Source organism: Chiloscyllium plagiosum, unplaced genomic scaffold (genome assembly GCF_037043375.1).
Source record: "Chiloscyllium plagiosum isolate Xiang-an unplaced genomic scaffold, Cpla_swu_hap1 HiC_scaffold_42, whole genome shotgun sequence".
Lineage (NCBI taxonomy): Eukaryota > Metazoa > Chordata > Chondrichthyes > Orectolobiformes > Hemiscylliidae > Chiloscyllium > Chiloscyllium plagiosum.
The window spans coordinates 18,690,859-18,705,758 of NW_028270180.1; the positions used below are offsets into that span (position 1 = coordinate 18,690,859).

The following is a 14,900-nucleotide window of genomic DNA, read 5'->3' on the forward strand; positions in this document are numbered from 1 at the left end:
CAGATTGTTAATGTATAATGTGAATAGGTGTGATCCCAAAAGGGACTCCTGCAGGACTCCACTAGTCACCGGCTGTCATCCTGAAGAAGACCCCTGTTTCCCCATTCTTTGCCATCTGCCAGTCAATCCCCTATCCATGCCAGTTACTTGCCCCTAACACCATCTTATTTAGCAGCCTGCTGTGTGGCATCTTGCCAGAAGCATTCTGGAAATGCAAATAGCTTATGTCCTCTTGCTGTCATTTGTGTAACTGGCTCATTTCCTCCTCAATGAATTCTAACAGCCTGGTCTCTTGTCGAAGCAGTTCTGACTTAGCCCTATTTTACCATGCACTTCCAGATACTTGCAATCTTATCCTTAGTAAAAGACTCTGTCATTGCAAAGATTTTAGAGGTCAGACTAACTGGCCAGTAATTTCCTGCCTTCTACCTTTACTACCTCCCTTTTTAAACAGGTGTTACATTCGCTACTTTCCAATCCTCTGGAAGCCTTCCTGACTCTAGTGATTACTGAAAGATCACCACCAATGCCTCAATGTCTTCAGCGATTTCCTTCAGAACTCTGAGTGTTGTCCATCTAGTCTGGGTGATTTATCCACTTTCTGACCTTTTACCTTTTCCACCAGCACCTCCTGAGTGATGGCCACTACACTTACCTCTTTCCCTGACTCTCGAAGTTCTGAGATGCTGCTGATGTGTTTCACTGTGAAGACCGATGCAAAGTACTATTCAGTTCGTCTGTCATTTCTTTGTACCTCTGTACTACTATTACTGGTCGGCACGGTGGCTCAGTGATTAGCACTGCTGCCTCTCGGTGCCAGGGACCTGGGTTCGAATCAAGCCTCAGGCTGTGTGGAGTTTGCACTTTCTTCCCATGTCTGCGTGGGTTTGCCCCGGGTGCTCCGGTTTCCTCCCACAGTCCAAAGGTGTGCAGGTCAGGTGAATTGGCCAAGCTAAATTGCCCATCGTGTTTAGGGATGTGTAGGTTAGGTACATTAGCCAGGGGAAATGTAAAATATTGGGTAGGGTAATGGGTCTGGGTGGTCTTCGGAGGGTCAATGTGGACTTGTTGGGCTGAAGGGCCAGTCCACGCTGTAGGGATTCTAATTCTCCAGCCTCATTATCCAGTGTTACAATGTCCACTGTTGTCTCCCCCTCACCTTTTTGGTTAGCTTTTTTTTATATTAGTGACTCGCTTCCTCTCCTTTGATCTTCTCCTCCCGTATTGCTTTTTTAGTTATACTCTGCTCATTTTTAAAGGCTTCATAATCATCTAGCTTCCCATTAATATTCATAACATTTTGTTTTTCCTTTTATACTGTCCCAACCTCCCTTGTCAGCTGTGGTAGCCTTGTGCTCCCCTTAATATGCTGCTTCTCTGTTGGAATGAATTTCTGCTATGCCTCCTGAATTATTCCCAGAAACTCTTGCCATTGCTGCAGTGCCACCTTGCCTGCTCGGCTCCTTTCCCAATCTGCTCTGGCCAGTTCATCCTCACTTCTCCAATTACCTTTACTGAATTGTAATATTGCTACATCTATTTCCAGCTCATACCCTTCAAATTGCAGGGTGAATTTTATTATATGATGGTCACTGTCCACTAGGGCTTCCTTGTCTGCCTCATTACACACCAAATCCAGAAATGCCTAATCACTAGTCAGCTCGACCACAAATTGCTCCAAAAATCCTTTTTGTAGACATTCTACAAATTCACTTTCTTGAGATCAGCCAAAAATCTGATTTTCCCAATCCACCTGTATAATAAAGTCCTTCATGATTATTGTAATAGTGTTTTTCTTACATGCCTTGACTATCTCTTCAGTATTTTTCTCCGCCACCCTCCCATATCCTGACTACTGCTGGGAGACCTGTAAACAAGACCTATTAGGGTCTTTGTTTTTTTTCTTTGGATTCCATGTATTTTGACTCTTCAGTGCTACTTTATCGATTTTAATTTTTCATTTTTTATTACTAACAAGATAATCCTGTTACCTTTGCCCATCTGCCAGTCCTTTAACTAGGACACTTATTCTTAGATATTTCATTCCCAGCCCAGATCCCCTTGTAGCCATGTCTCTGTGATATCAACAACATCGGACCTAGCAATTTCCATTGTAATTGTAGCTGTGCTACAAGCTCATTTATCTTACTTTGTATAGTGCGCACATTTAAGTACAACACCTTCACACTTGCAATGACTGCAAATCCCCGTCCCATAGTTGTCCCCTTATCTGCTTTGCCTGAAGTTAGCTTCCTGATCCTTTCCATATTCCGTCCTGTTACTTGTCCTGGGAACTTTAATACTGAATCTCCTTCTCCCCACAACCTTTCACTTTTTCCTACAACTGAATGCACTCCTGCACTCATTACTGAAAATCCCTAGACACAGTCCTAGTTATGCAATTCACCAGGACTCGTCTCAGCATAATTCATGTGGTATCAGTGCCCCATGAACTTGAACCTGTTTCATCCACATCAATCTTTAAGTCACATGCTCACCTCAAATCTTATTGACCCTGTGAATTCTAATGCCTGTTTTTTAAAAAGTTGCCCTCTGGTTCCCTTTTATTTTTTCCTCTTTTAACCTTAAACTGATGCCGTCTAGTCCTTGATTCCCCAACCCTGGGGATAAAGATGGAGTTCTGTCGCGCTATCCATGCCTCTCATGATCTTCTGCACTTTTATAAGGTTCCACCCCCCCCCCCCCCCCCCCCCCCACCCCCCCCCCCCACGCATGCGCACACACCAGTCTCTTGAGCTGTAAAGAAAGTTCCAGCTTATCCAACCTCTTCCTGTAACTCGGACCATTGAGTCCAGGCAACATTCTTGTAAGTTTCTTGTACACTTTTTCTTTCCAGTTTGATAAAATCCTTCCTATCACAAGGTGACCAAAACTGAACACAATACTCCAACTGCAGCCTCACCAACATCCTGTACAAATGCCATACAACTTCCCGACTTCTCTACTGAATGCCCTGACTGATGAAGTCCAGTGTGCCAAAAGTCGCCTTCACTGCCCTGTCTACCTGAGACTCCACTTTCAGAGACTCGTGCACCTGAACTCCAAGGTCCCTATGTTCCACTGCACTCCTTTAAGGCCCGACCACTCACCATGAAAATCCAACCCTGATTTGACTTTCCCAAAGTGCAAGACCTCACACTTATCAAAATTTGCCACTTCCAAGCCTACTTCCCCAGCTGCTCAAGGTCCTGCTGCAATTCCTGACAGGAGAAAGTGAGGACTGCAGTTGCTGGAGAACAGTCAAAAAATATGGTGCTGGAAAAGCACAGCTGGTCAGGCAGCATCCGAGGAGCAGGTTTTGAGCATAAGCCCTTCATCAGGAATGGGGAGTTGGGGCCCAAACGGACGGAGAGGTAAATGGGAGGGGTTGGAGCTGGGGGAAGGTAGCTGGGAATGGTGATGGTGATAGGATGGTGAAACACAGTTGGGAATGGAGATGGACAGTTCAAGAGGGTGGTACTGAGTTAGAGGGTTGGATCGAGGATAAAGTAGGGACAGGGGAAATGAGGAAACTGGTGAAATCACCATTGGTCCCGTGTGATTAGAGAGGTGGAAGATGAGGTGTTCTTCCTCCAGGCATTGGGTGGCTTGAGTTTGGTGGTGGAGACGCCCAAGGACTTGCATGTCCTTGATGGAGTGGGAGGGGGAAGTTGAGTTCAGCCTCAGGACGGTGGGGTGGATTTGGTTTGTGTGTGTCTCCCAAAGATGTTCCTTGAAGTGTTCCGCAAGTTGGTGTCCTGTCTCCCCAATGTAAAGGAGACCACATTAAGAGCAACGGACACAGTAGATAATGTGTGTGGAAGTACAACAGCTTGAGATCGTAGGGCCCTAACAAATGCCTGCACAGATGTCCAAGAGTTGAGATGACTGACCTTCAACAACTCCAGCTAGCTTCCCTATGTCAGGTGTGACTCCATCCATGCAGAGAATTTCCCCTGATCTCCCATTGCTGGTTTCCCCCATGGCTTCTTTATGCCACACTCCGTCAAATGTGTCCTTAATATGAAAAATGTCCTGATGCCAGTTGGGGAGATGCTGGAATTGATTATTAAGGAAGGGACACCAAGGGTGTTTACATCACATAATGGTAAGGCAGAATCAATATGGCTTTATGAAAAGGAAATGATTTTGACAGTTGTGTGTCTTCAAAGCTGGGATAGATCATTGCAGTCGAGTTGGATGATATCCTGTTTGGGAAGAGTTGAGTTCATCTTGCTGGTTTTTAAATGAATGGTGGAGTACTCTCATGGCTTAATTCCATTCCTTGTGAATATTTACAGACATTAAATGTGAACTGTTTTACACAGATGCACAATTCTTGTGCATTTTTGTATACATTCCTCTATACAAGAGCTTGTATTTTTATGCTGTCTTAAACTCCTTTGTGCATTTTACTAAGTTAAACAGGAACATAATTGGGTAAAATCTGACACAACCACCAAGAATATGAATAGCAAGATTGGTGTCAAGTCGAACCTTCAAAGGAAGAGAGAAATAAGGCGATCTCATGGAAGCATAGATACCCTACAGCCTGGAAGCAGGCCATTTGGCCCATCGAGTCCAGACTGACCCTCTAAAGAGAATCCCATCCAGACCTACCTTCCTACCTTATCCCTTTTAATCCTGCATATCCCATATCAAATCCACTGAACCTATTCATCTTTGGATTGTGGGAGGGATTTGAGCAAAGTGTGAGAATTCTTAAGTGTGCGATAGTGCTGGAACAGAAGTATCGGAACTTCAGCATGTGGATGATGAATGAGTATAACTTAATGTAAGCCAGAATATGGGCAACAGAACATTTTTATTTTGTTGTGATGGTAAACTGCCCAGGAGAACATTGCACATCTGACAGTGAGCCTTATTGCACAGTTGTTAAATTTATTAATCTAAAGAGAGAAAATGACTTTTTTGCTTCTGTATTAAAAGTATCTCAAAATTCACATTGCAAAAAGAGCAACATTTTAATTCAAATAAGTTATTTTTGAGGCAAGTTTTCAAATGAATTTGAAGGTGTTATACATGAATGTGTTTATTAGATGGCACTTTTTAAAAAACAACTTTTGGTCGAAAATATTTTGCTTCAAATTTAAATTTAAAAATTGCTCTCTTTTATCTCCTAGTTCTGAAGAAAGGGTCAGAGGATTCAATGTTAACTCCGTTTTGTCTCCACAGATACTGCCAGACCTGAGTTTCTCCAGCATGTTCTGCTTTTTGTTTTAAAAAAAATGTTGGGCTAGAGTTAGAATTTTTGCTGGCGGGTAAAACTGTCAGGATTGTGGATCTTGTCAGCTTTGAACAACGCTATTATCATCACAAGTGAGCTGCCCTGCCAACTGGGTGAAGTACAATTTGGGCAAGAAATACATTAAATTACTGAAATATGAACTGAGCAGACAATTTAAATGGTAGAAGCTTTATTGTGATTCCTGCTTCATTGTACAAAAATAAAACCCATTTAAATAGATTTCACTTTTCTGAACCCGATCTGATGTGTTTCTTGTCCATACTGTACTTTGTCCAGTTGGTAGGATACCTCATTTGTGATGCAGCATGACGCTAACAGCGTGGGTTCAGTTCCCACATTGGCTGAGGTTTGCTGTTCCTCAACCTCTCCCTTACCTAAGGCATGCTGACCCTCTGGTTAAACCACCACAAGTTGTTGCGCTCTATTGAGAGAGCAGCTTGTGGTCCAGCAAGACTGGTGGCTTTATCTTTTTTTGTTGTGCAACTAGATGGCAAGTTTTAGTGACTAGACGGCAAAATGATTTTTTTTTTAGTCTTAACTTGCAGTAAATAATGAAGCAATGTTTTTATAACAGTGAAACTAAATAAACCATATGCTTTTGCTAGTCTTACTGAGTAAGCGTACATGGAAATTGAAAGGTTTTGAAAAGTACTTTGTATTACTTCAACCTTGAGGTTGCTGCTGTCACATGAAGTTAGTTATTGAAGTGTGACTGGTCAGCTTCAAAAATGGGAGAATGAATTGCCTGCTATTCAATATATAAAACCCTTGAATTACAGCCCTACCAATGGTTGAGAGACAGTGGAGACACAGAAATAACAGCCTCAATAGAACTGGCGTGACCGGATTGAGAGAATGCCATAAGGGAAATAATTTGAAGAAATGCAGCTGGATGAATCTTTAAGTAACAGTCACTTTGTATAGTTTCATAGAATAGTTACAATACAGCTGGAGAGCTCTTGGACTGTCATATCTGAGCAGGTTTTCTGCAAGAGCAATTCCCCTAGTTTGCCCTGTTAGCTTTTCCCAACAACCTTGCAATTTTACTTCACCAATTATCCAGTTTCCTTTTTACAGCTGCAATTAAACCTGCCCGCACCATGTGCTGAGGCAGTGTATTGTGGATTGAGACCACATGCTGTGTTTTAGAAACTTCCAGATGTTACAGTTGCTTCTTCTGCCGATCATCTTAGTGTAATCCTGTGTTTCTCCATCCCTCCACAAATGGGAAAGGTTTGTGTTCTGTTCAGACCCTCATGTCTTTGACCACCTCTATCAAGTCTTCACCTGTTCTTTTCTCTGGAGGGAGCGTCTCAGCCTTTCCACTCTATTGATGTAACTGGTTCCAGAGATGAGTTTCTTTCTCATGCATCTCTTCTGCACCCTTTCTCATTCTTCTACATCCTTCCAAACGTGTGCTGTCCAGAACTCTGCATACTACTCCACTTGAGGCTGAACTTGAGTTTTACCTGGGTTTTTCATCATATCCTTACTTCTTTGTGCATTCCATGTACTTTAAGAACTGATTTCTCAAACTGTTTTTTCATCTTCACTGATTTATGCAGATATAGCTCCCAGTATCTGGTTGAGAATTACACCCTTTAGTTTATATTGAATTGCTTGGTTGTCTTAGTACAGTGAATCACTTTAGACTGCTCAGTATTAACTTTGATCTACCACTTGTCCACCCATTTCACCATCATCTTTTGAGGTTCATTGTTATCCTTACTGTTTACAATACTTATAAGCTTTGAGTCCTCTACAATTTTTGAAATTGTGCCCTATATACCCAAATATAAATCATTACTACTTACCAAGGAGCGGGTGTCCTCTGATCTTCCACCAGTTCAATAAAAATCCTCACCACTACTGTTTCCTGTTTTTGCTCAGTTTATTGCTTATGTTGTCACTTGCTCTTTTAATGCACAAGTAACCTATTAATTAAGCCTGTGATAAAAAATTAATTCAGCTGACAATTTTTCTATACAGTATTTAATGGGCCTAATGATTTTAAATTTAAAGCAAAACTGAGAATTTGGTTAAGATTACTTGCAGATTATATAATAGAACCTGTTAAGTCTGTGTTTGAGTTTTTAAATCCAGTGTATTGTTATGTCTCCCTGCACCCCTTGAGCTGCATGTGATGAAAGCTGTTGTGAAAATTGACACTATTTTTGCATTCATTGTGGGGGAATCCATTTGAACTTGAAAATGAATGTTGCTTGTTTTATTGTAGAGTTTGTACCACATTGTTCAGCTTTTCAAATTGTTCCTTCACTTTTCTTATTTCTTCTTCACACAAGATACTACTAACCAACACAGTGGTTATTTTCTAGTGCTGCATGTCTCTAGCTCTGACTAACATCACTTTATCCTCTTTCTGTATGTCTTGCTTGCTTGCATTGCTAAGGACGTAAACGTAAAAAGTCTAAAAAGTATTTTAAGAAATCTTCCAAAGTGCGTTCCAAAGGTATGTATGAATATTTTATGATGCACTTTGCATTTTATCCTTGATTGATTTTTGCTCTTATTCCAATGCTTTAAAACCACTGGTTGCTTGCGTTCTTTAAATAATCTTGTGTGTAGGAAAAATAACTTTATCAATTGTTTTTCACCATAAACTGTATGTTCTCCTAATTATATGTTCATGTTTCAGATGGCTACTTCCTAATTAGATGAACTGAATGTAAAGTTTAACTCATTTAAACTGTAGTTTGTGTGGAAGGTGGCACCAAATCAATTGTTGTAGAGTGGGTCAAAATTCTTTTTTGGGTAACTGGACCCGAAAGCTAAACTTATTTGTTTAGGGAATGCGATTGAATTTTAAGAGTGAATGCATATAAATTACTGATTTGACAGCTGAAGGAAACGCTTGGGCTTTGTGGGGAGGGAGAAAAGAAACAATGGGAATAGCTTTCAATATCTCAGTAATCTGTTGATGTGGAGCCTCTTTTGTTTTTTGTGAAATATGTCTGGTACAAAACTGGGAGAAGTGAATTAGTCTTTCCTCAACCATTTCCACTTAAAACTGTAAAGATGGGAACTGTTTGAAGATGATGAACAGGATGGACATAAATAAGCTATTTCATCAAAACTTGGATTGCAGAGTTGGAGGAATGCAAAGGTAGAGTGTTTCAAAGAGATGTTTACTCATGATGGAATTGAAGTATGAAATTTAGCGTCAAACCAGGGTCAGTTCGGTAACTTGAGTAATTTGGGGCGTTCAGGTTTCTTCACTGAGAACATGGAGAATCTGGTTATGCTTAAACAATAGTGATGTTACATCAATATCCAGAACTTTTAGGCAGAGTTATTTCAATTTCTTGGATGGAATTTGTATTTTTGTCTGTTCTCTTTTTTTTTAGGGCATTATGACCATGGTTTTTGTGCCTTCATTGTTGCAATTGCCTCTCTGGTTCGGAAGGCATTCTTAGTCTGTACCATGTTGATCATATAAAATGTGTTCTCGGCAATAGCTTCACTATTTCCGAGTCCAAAATCTATTTCCTAATTGGCATCAGGTTGTGATCAGATCTGAAATTTGCAACCTGATCAATACCTCAAAACGAAAATCCAGTGGCTAACTTAAGCATGTTTAGGAAACAATATTGGAAGTGAGTCTGCATGCAGGCAATTGAAGTATGTGAAACATTTTATTTCCATTTGTGTTTGTACGTTGTACAATGGAATATCTTCAAAATTAGAAGCCTGGGAGAAAATTGTGCAAGTCCATTACATGTAGAAGTAGAAATCTTTTTTCCCCTTGGGTGAGGGAATGTTTCCCACCTATGCTGAGCTACACTTGGTTTCAGGCAGGCAATAAGTTTATTCTTGTTGCCTTACACGATTTGTTATTTTACATTTAGTTTACCTTGTGTTTTAGCACTAATTCAGTCATCTGCCATCCTTGAGGGCAGTTTTGAGCAACTGCCAGATCATGCAATTCAGTTGCATATTTTTGAGAGTGGAAGTTCTTACCAGGGCGAATAGTTTTTGAGATTGTAAACGAATTGGTGGATAAATCCCTGGAAAACTTTCTTCTGGAAAGAAGGCGGAACGCATTCATATATCCAGATGGAAAGATGCACCCCAGATGCAGACTGCCTTTATACATGGTGGGTTTAGTTTCCATGTGGCTTTTGTGCGTATTGGCCTAACAGAGGGAAGCCTAGTTGAGATCCATGTGAACTATTTAATTTAATTGCATTTTAGCAGCAGATTGTGACTGCTTTGATCACGAGTTTTAGGAAAGTCACTTTTCGCTGCTTTGACTTGAGTGACATCAGATGATTGTTGCTTCCTTTTCAGCACATGATGAAAAGTGGGTTGTGGTTGTGCACAGACCCTTGATGAAAAGTTGTTCTGGAATTCTGTCCACCAGCAAAGAATTTGAATCCAGTTCAGAGGAGCAGACTTGAACAGAATCCGTTTCTTACCCTATCTCTGATCATGTATTTGACTGTCTAGGCATCTGTAAGAGCAGAATGTTCTCATTACTCTATAGGAGCTCTGTTTCAAGCAGTCCACTCTACTTCCTTACTAACGGGAAACAAAGAATGCTGTACCATCCTCTCCCAGAGCTGTAGTTTTTGGAGTACCTCTTGGAACAGCACCGGGGGTTGGGGAGGGGCTTGACCTTCTCTAAATGACCTTTCCAAAAATTGAAAACCCAACTGTCTGTGCAATTGATTGTATGGTTTGTGCAGTAGCAAAATCTCTATATGAATTCACTGCAAGATGAAGTTCTGAAAATGAACAAATGGCAAAACCAATGGGAAATGGCATTCAATACCAAAACAGTGCGATTTCATGTGAATCAGGAACAAATAGGATAAATTAACAGCCTTAAGGGTGTAATTCGCTTCTGGACCTGTTAAATACATGTCCATTTGGAGTTCACTTTAAAAACAATCTTCAATGGCGATTCCACATTCAGTAGAGAACATCCATGCTAAACAGGTTTCCTGGATTCATGAAGAGAACCCTTTAGTAACGTGACAGAAATACGAGTTTATAGCAAAGTCAAACACTTTATCCAATCCTGGTATATGCATATTGTTTTTTGGATTCTTTATATGGCGAGCAACGTCAATAAAATTTGAAGTGATAAAATGATGGACATGCTGTGACATCCTGCATGAATCCGTATCGGAAGAATGCCAGTGTTACGTCCTGGACCAAAGATTTGGATTGGGAATCAGTCTAGCATAGGAGAGAAGTGGTAAACATAGCATGTTCCATGAAATATGGAATGGACTCGGAGAATTGACAAAAGCAAGTACCTGGTGGTGACCTGTGGCAGTGACCAAACATGACACAAGCATCCACACAAACTACATGGAGAACCTGGATGGACCGCTACAGAAGTTAGAGGTTTCCATAACTTTGACATCAATTATTGCCCTTTAATTTCACTGGAACTGTCAAGGATCTTTTAATCTCTAGAATGGATATGTGTAAGCAGACATAATGGTTCATTCAGTGAACTATCTTAGAATTCATGTACATCCACTGGATACAGTTCGTCTATGCAAGATGCCTCTGAGTTGATGTTGGCGAGGTAAAGATATGGATCATATTCTTGTATAAAAGTCTGCCTCTTCTACTTCGATCTTTTATCCGTATTCTGCCAATATTTATAGGGGTAGCACGAAATAACTCGGTGTTTTCTGCTGAAATGGTTATACTGATTTTAAAAAAAACCTTGAAATGGAAATAATCTGAACACTAGTCTTATCTATTTCCAGTGATAGGATAATAATTACTTTCTTTGGGAAGTGGTTTCCTTATGGGAAGAAAGATCATTGATATTGCGTTTTAAAAACAAATACTCATTAGGGTTAGGGGGTGACTATAGCTACTGCAAACAAATGAACAAAATGTGATCCAAGTGCTTCCCCAGTACATTTGGAGTCTGATCTCATGTACAGTTTGCATTCACAGGTGATTGCCACTTTGAGAGGAATTGTGCTCACATTGGGAAAGGGAGAACTGCTGTGTGTTGAACAGCACTCTTGGGATACTTTTCTTTGAATTTCTTCTGATGCTTTGAGGTGGATTAACTGGTCAAAGCATGTGGTAGATAATGGCATTATAATAGCACATCGGGTACATAGTCAAGTGTTTGACTCAAAGAATGAGTAGAAATGTTAAATGGATTATATCTAATTACCTGGGTGTTGCACTATAGCATTACTTGTATTCAAAATGAAATCATTAACATACTAAGCAAAAAGAAAAGCTGCATATGATCAGATTTTTGTTTTCAAAACAAACTCTTGATGGTTTGCAGCCCAAGAGACCTTGGATAAAACTTTGCTTGGGCAGGGTTTAGGATGCTTGATTATTATTTGGTTTCGTACTCCAGTTAAATGTGTTTAAAACTATGCAATGTGACAGCACAGATAGTGAGGAAAAAGGGTTGTCAGGAACCAAGCAGGTAAGATCTGGTGACGGGTGCTTTTGCCAGATTTATATTAATGGGGCTGACTTTCAAGGCAATGATATTTCAGTAATACTCAATTACCTGACTGAGATATTAGATCCCTGAATCTGTTTCAGAAGAGTGATGGAATTTCACCTCCTTTTGTAACTCTTAACTTCCCAAGAGGGATGAGCAAAACTTGTTTACCAGCCAGTGCAAGTTTGAGTATCTTGATTGAAACAACTATGACTCTGAGGTGCTTATGGTGGCACAGCATGAAACGCCATGTAGTTCATGAGCATGAATGCCCCCTTACAACATTGTGTCAAACCGTTGAGATTCCAAGCCAACAATGGTGTGTCCTGTTCAGCTGTATGGCTGACTTCTGATTTCACTAATGGAAGGACTTCTCTAGGGCAGCTTCTAATTTGTGAGCAATCTTGATGTTCAGAAAATTGTCTAAAACCACAGCTCAGGATTGCTTGTCAGTTAATGGGCTTGCGTCGAAGAGTGTGATGCTAGAAAAGCAAAGCCGGTCAGGCAGCATCCGAGGAGCAGGACAATCCATGTTTTGAGCATAAGGTCTTCATTGAAGAGCTTATGCTTGAAACGTTGACTGTCCTGCTCCTCAGATGCTGCCAGACCAGCTGTGCTTTTCCTGTATCACATTCTTCGACTCTGATCTCCAGCATCAGAAGCTTTACTTTCTCCTAGTTAATTGGCTTGCACTTTATACTTTTTTTTTCTGAAGAAGAATGACAGACATTTTTATTTATTCTTCTGATGAAGGAGCGTCGCTCCGAAAGCTAGTGTGCTTCCAATTAAACCTGTTGGACTATAACCTGGTGTTGTGTGATTTTTAACTTTATTTATTCTTGTTTAAGATAAACCTAAAGAAGAGAAAAAGGACTCCTTTGCGGAAAAGCTTGCAACACAGATTATTAAAAATCTGCAAATCAAAATAACAAGCATTCATGTGAGATATGAAGATGCTGTAAGTGTATTTGTTTGCTGAAAGTATTGCTTTATTACCAGTTTTATATAGATTCCAATTATTGTATGTTATCACAGAGCTTCAATTCAGGGTTAGTATATGGTATGTGAGGACGGTAAATCTTTCTTCGTACAACTATCATTTATTATTCTTAATGCAGTTAAGTAATTAAGTTGATTTATAACTGTAGATTTTTTTTTTTAGATTACTGATTCTTCGAGGCCAGTCTCTGTTGGTGTCACATTAGGAGAACTCAGTTTACAGGTAATCCAGATATATGATTTTTTAAGTTTTATAAGAGTTGTTGTGGAGTAGGAAATGACATCTGGCCTATTGAGTCAGTGTTGGATTTGTATTGAACGCTTTAACCAACCCTATTTCATCAAATCTATCCGTGATCCTGCAATTAACTTCCTTAATGAGATAATTAGTCTCCAGTTCCATTCATAACTATTAGCTTTATTAAAAAGTTCTTCCTCGCATCAGTCCTACATGTTTTGTTTAGAATCTTCAATCTGCACCCCAAGTCTTTGGGTAATGACGTAATGGAAACAACCTTACTTTGTCTCTCTGCAAGTCTGTCATAGACTTGCACACCTCCATAAAATCTCTCCTCAATCTCCTTTGCTGTTAGGAGAACAATCCAGGTTCTCCAACCAAACTTTGTATCCATTCTGGATTTTGTTCCTTCATTATCACTCTATCAAAATCCTAGAACTCCATTTCTAAAATCGCTATAGCTATACCTACTGCACATGGACTGTAGTCGTTCAAAACAAGCATGTCATCGCCATCACCTTGGGCAATTAGAGATGGGCATTAAGTGCTGGCTTAACCAGTAATGTCCACATCCTGTGAAACAGTAAAAACAAATTATCTTAACCTTTTCAAGGATTCTCACATCTATATTAAAGGATAATAACCAGAACTGAACACAATGCTATTATGGCCTAAGCAGAGATTTATGAAAATTTGGTAAGTTTTCCTGCTTTTGTATTCTGTACCTTTGTTTGAAACTGCAGATCACTCTTTGCTTTGATAATTAATATTACTGCCACTTTAAATTCTTTTAAAACGTCTGACTGTCCCTGCACACACTTTAGAATTGTCTCATTTGTTTCTCCTTGTCCTTTCTGCCAAAATGTTATCTCCCACTTTTCAATGTTAAATTCAATCTGACACTTTCTACTATTACAAAGTGATGCTAACAGTTTAATGTGATTGAGTTGAGGTACTCATGGATTCTGGGTAATCCAAGATGGAGGACGGGAAAAATTTCTGGCTGTAATAGGCTGCTCTTTATTTTTTTTTGAGGTATTTTAGGTGTTGGAGGTGATTTCCTCAAATTTCAGGAACACCAATTACTGTTTTATATGCTGTTGCATTGTTTTGGAACTTTGGAGAAAAATTAGTCAAAACAACAGCATTTTAAAAAGTCACACATGGTCAGTCAGTGCAGAAGAATGAGAGGGAAAGAAACACACACTGCTAACTGACACAGCAGTGAGCCTGCACCATTACTACCTTTGTTGTTTGAATTCGCGTATTACTGGACATGGGAGTGCATCTGGGAAAATTAACAAACAGTGAAATTCACACCTGATCTTGGAGGAACCTGATGGAAGAGGTCACAGCACAGAAACAGAAAAGTGAATAATTTTAAGTGTGGCCTTATTGTAAGTCTGCAGTAGTTAGTAAAGTGGGTTGGTTCTTGATGATGTTTTATTGAGATATGTCTCTTAATGAAACTTAAAAATATATTAAGTATTAAGTTAGACTGAAGCAGTGTTTTGTCGAGAAATAAGACTGCTGTTTTTCTGGGTCTAAGATTGAAAGAAGCAAAAATGGGCTTTAGTAGAGTGATATGCTTTTCTTGTCGGATGTGGGAGTTTAGGGAGAGTTTACATGTTAACTGAGGATTATATCTGCAATAAATGCAATGGGATTTCCAACTAATCAGGTTGAATGGATCAGTTGGAGAGACAGTTAGAGGCTATGAGGAATTTACAAGAGCATTGGGGTGTAATGGATGGCAGTTATAGGAAGGGAGAAAAGTCTCAGATACAGTCACATAGATGAGTTAACTCCAGGAAAGCTAAGAAAGGTAGGCAGGTAGTGCATGAGTCTTCTGTGGCTATCCCCATTTGAAACAAGTATGCTATTTTGGAAAATGTAGTGGGTGATGGATTCTCAGGAAATGCAGCTCAAACAGC

At 39.9% G+C, this 14,900-nt stretch overlaps 1 protein-coding gene across 5 annotated transcripts in view; it reads left to right on the top strand.

Annotated features, from left to right (window-relative positions):
* vps13c (vacuolar protein sorting 13 homolog C) overlaps nucleotides 1-14,900 on the top strand; it is a 287,267-nt gene that overhangs the window by 40,178 nt on the left and 232,189 nt on the right. For 3 of the 5 annotated variants that reach the window (XR_015754174.1, XM_043680595.2, XM_043680591.2), the window contains exons 7-9: nucleotides 7,680-7,739; nucleotides 12,578-12,687; nucleotides 12,892-12,951. Coding sequence is in view for 4 of the 5 variants with exons in the window: in XM_043680595.2 (XP_043536530.2) it covers nucleotides 7,680-7,739; nucleotides 12,578-12,687; nucleotides 12,892-12,951 (230 nt within the window). In the remaining variant the exon portion in view is untranslated. The remainder of the gene's footprint in view (nucleotides 1-7,679; nucleotides 7,740-12,577; nucleotides 12,688-12,891; nucleotides 12,952-14,900) is intronic. The other 2 variants (XM_043680592.2, XM_043680593.2) reach the window with 1 other exon arrangement.